Source organism: Lipotes vexillifer, unplaced genomic scaffold (genome assembly GCF_000442215.2).
Source record: "Lipotes vexillifer unplaced genomic scaffold, Lipotes_vexillifer_v1.1 scaffold395, whole genome shotgun sequence".
Classification (NCBI taxonomy): domain Eukaryota; kingdom Metazoa; phylum Chordata; class Mammalia; order Artiodactyla; family Lipotidae; genus Lipotes; species Lipotes vexillifer.
Window position 1 is genome coordinate 5,937,331 of NW_006797390.1, and position 2,574 is coordinate 5,939,904.

Below are 2,574 nucleotides of genomic sequence, written 5' to 3' on the forward strand. Positions count from 1 at the left end.
ATTTTATACCATCTTTGGGCTGATACCCGGGGTTAAAATCAAATAAGATGTGGTGCGTCTCTCCTAGTGCTCATAGCCGACCACTTTATAACTGTGAGATTGCCTCTTTTATGCCATGCATCGCCTGTGACATGGGCCAGGGAAGCTGGGAGCCAGAGAAAGTCAGACCTAGAACGGAGAGATCAGGTTTACTAGTTCCCAGATCCAGAGTGGCTTTGGGGCTCTCTTAAGCTCACACAGCTGGTCAGTAGTAGTGGATTGCTATGCACTCTATTTTGAGGGCTATAGAGTAGGAACCCAGCCCCAAAGACCTTCCTCCACTGCCGGTCACCAAGACTGAAATCCACCATTAGCAGGCGAGGAAATGGGAAAATGTATATAGAGACCACGGTGTGGTGCCTGCCTCCAAGTAAGCACTCCAGAAATGGAAGCTGATCTATCAGCATCTGTGTTCTTGCCGTTGATTTAGATCGGGAGAAATTCTCTGGCCACCTCCTTTCAAGCTGGAAATGTCTGTTTTTCTTTCCCCCGTTCTTCTCTGCTCTCTTTGATGGGCTGTGGCTGATCTGTTAATGAACAGGGCACATTTCTCCTTGTTCCAAGCTTGTGCTGATGAAGAGAGAAATGGGCACTGGTGAGCGGTCCTCTGCTTCCCTCCCATCCCCTCGCATCCTTTTCCAGCCTTTCTCCATCCCTACCACGCCCATTCCTCTCTCTCATCTTCCACCTTCAGGTTCTGAAAAGACTTGAAGAAATTGACAGATCTGGATGGCCACGCCCAACAGGAGAGTGGTCTCCAGACCCCGGGGACCTGGCTGGGGGCACCAGGGGAGCGGGGCCTGCCTGGGCTCCCTGGACGACCTGCCATGTGAGGGGACCCAGGAGCTGGCACCGGCACAGCTGACCATGCTGAGGAAGGCACAGGAGTTCTTCCAGACCTGTGATGCCGCAGGCAAGGGCTTCATCACCAGGAGGGATATGCAGGTAAGAGGGCCCCGGGTTGCACCTGCCCACCTGGAATGCCACCTGGAATGCATGGGTCTCCCTTTCTTGGGCTGGGGCCTGCCCCACGGGAGGTGACGTCTTTAACAGAAAAGATGCCGTCAACTCTGTCCTGGAAGGAGGCATCGGCCTAAACTCTCCTGGGAGCTCGATCTCCTGGGTTCATTCTTTTTCTGGCCTTCACTTGCTGTCAGACTCGGGGGCTATTTTCTCTGAGTCAGTAACTCCCCTGAATTGTGGGAAAAGGTGGCAGCAATATAAGAAACTTAAGCGAGACACGGAGAAGAACCTTCTGGAACGAAGGTGGAAAGGCACTGACTTGTTACTTTACAACACAGCTCCGAGCTGTGCCCAAGCCACTGCCATGAGGTGCCATGACTCTCAGTCAGCTCTGTCACGGTGTTACTGAACCAAACTTGGATCTGTTCGCCCGTGCACAGTAAAGCCGATCTACTGACCCCAGATCGTGGTGAAAGAAAGGGCAGCGTTTATTGCAGGTGCCAAGCAAGGAGTCCGGGGCAGCTAGTGCTCAAAACACCTGAACTCCTTCAGACTTCCCTGGCGGTTCAGTGGTTAAGACTTCACCTTCCAATGCAGGGGGTGCAGGTTTGATCCCTGGTCAGGGAGCTAAGATCCCACATGCCTCAGGGCCAAGAAACCAAAACATAAAGCAGAAGCAATATTGTAACAAATTCAATAAAGACTTCAAAAATGGTCCACAGTAAAAACAAACAAACAAACAAAAAAACCCAAACTCCTCAATGGTTTTCAGCAAATCATTTTTAAAGGCCAGGTGAGAGAGGGGAGCCCCAGGGTATGTGATCAGCTCGTGCACAGTTCTCTGGTTGGTGGTGATACCAGGGCGGTGTCACAGGGGTTCACGTGATCAATCCTTAGGCTCCAGGAGGCCTGGGGGCTATGTGCTCGTGGTCACCAAGTAGTTAATGTCTTCGTTTGTTGGTGGTTTTGGCAACTGTAAAACAACTCAGGAAATGTGCATCAGATACTATTATCTAGGCCCTCCAGAGAGGAGCTACAGCAGAGGGTGTGGGGAGGCGTCTGTCCCGCGAAGGCCCCGTAAGGTCCTGCTTGGTTACAGCAGTGCTAGCAGCCACAGGCAGTGCGGAAACAGCAGAGTGTGACCTGTTCCCAAACAACTTTATTTACCTACACTGAAACGTACATTGTATGTCATTTTCTTGTGTCACCAAACATTATTCTCCTTTTGATACTGTTTTCAACCATTTAAAAATGTAAAAGCGATTCTTAGCTCTCTGGCTGTACAAAAACAGGCACTGGGTCCCATTTACAGGGTAGGGTGTGGTTTGCCCACCCCTGGGCTGGTGCCTTCCCAGTGTCTTCCTTAAGTCTCTCATGCTGCAGTCATGATTTCACCCCGAGAATAAAGGAAGCGTGGGCTGCACTGGAGCTCTGACAGCATCTCTCCACACCGCCCTCCCATCACTCGTACGTCAGGGGCATTTTGGGGAGGGACACACAGCTGCACAAAGCGGGAGAAGACTCGCGATGGGCAGGTTTTCTTTTTTTTTTCCTTTTTTTTTTTTTTTTTTG

At 51.0% G+C, this 2,574-nt stretch overlaps 1 protein-coding gene across 2 annotated transcripts in view; it reads left to right on the forward strand.

The window, feature by feature from the left end:
• The first annotated feature begins 768 nt into the window (after nt 1-768).
• CRACR2A (calcium release activated channel regulator 2A) overlaps nt 769-2,574 on the forward strand; it is a 72,880-nt gene continuing 71,074 nt past the window's right edge. For both annotated transcript variants that reach the window (XM_007469448.1, XM_007469449.1), the window contains exon 1: nt 769-984. In XM_007469448.1, coding sequence (XP_007469510.1) covers nt 769-984 — 216 coding nt within the window. The remainder of the gene's footprint in view (nt 985-2,574) is intronic.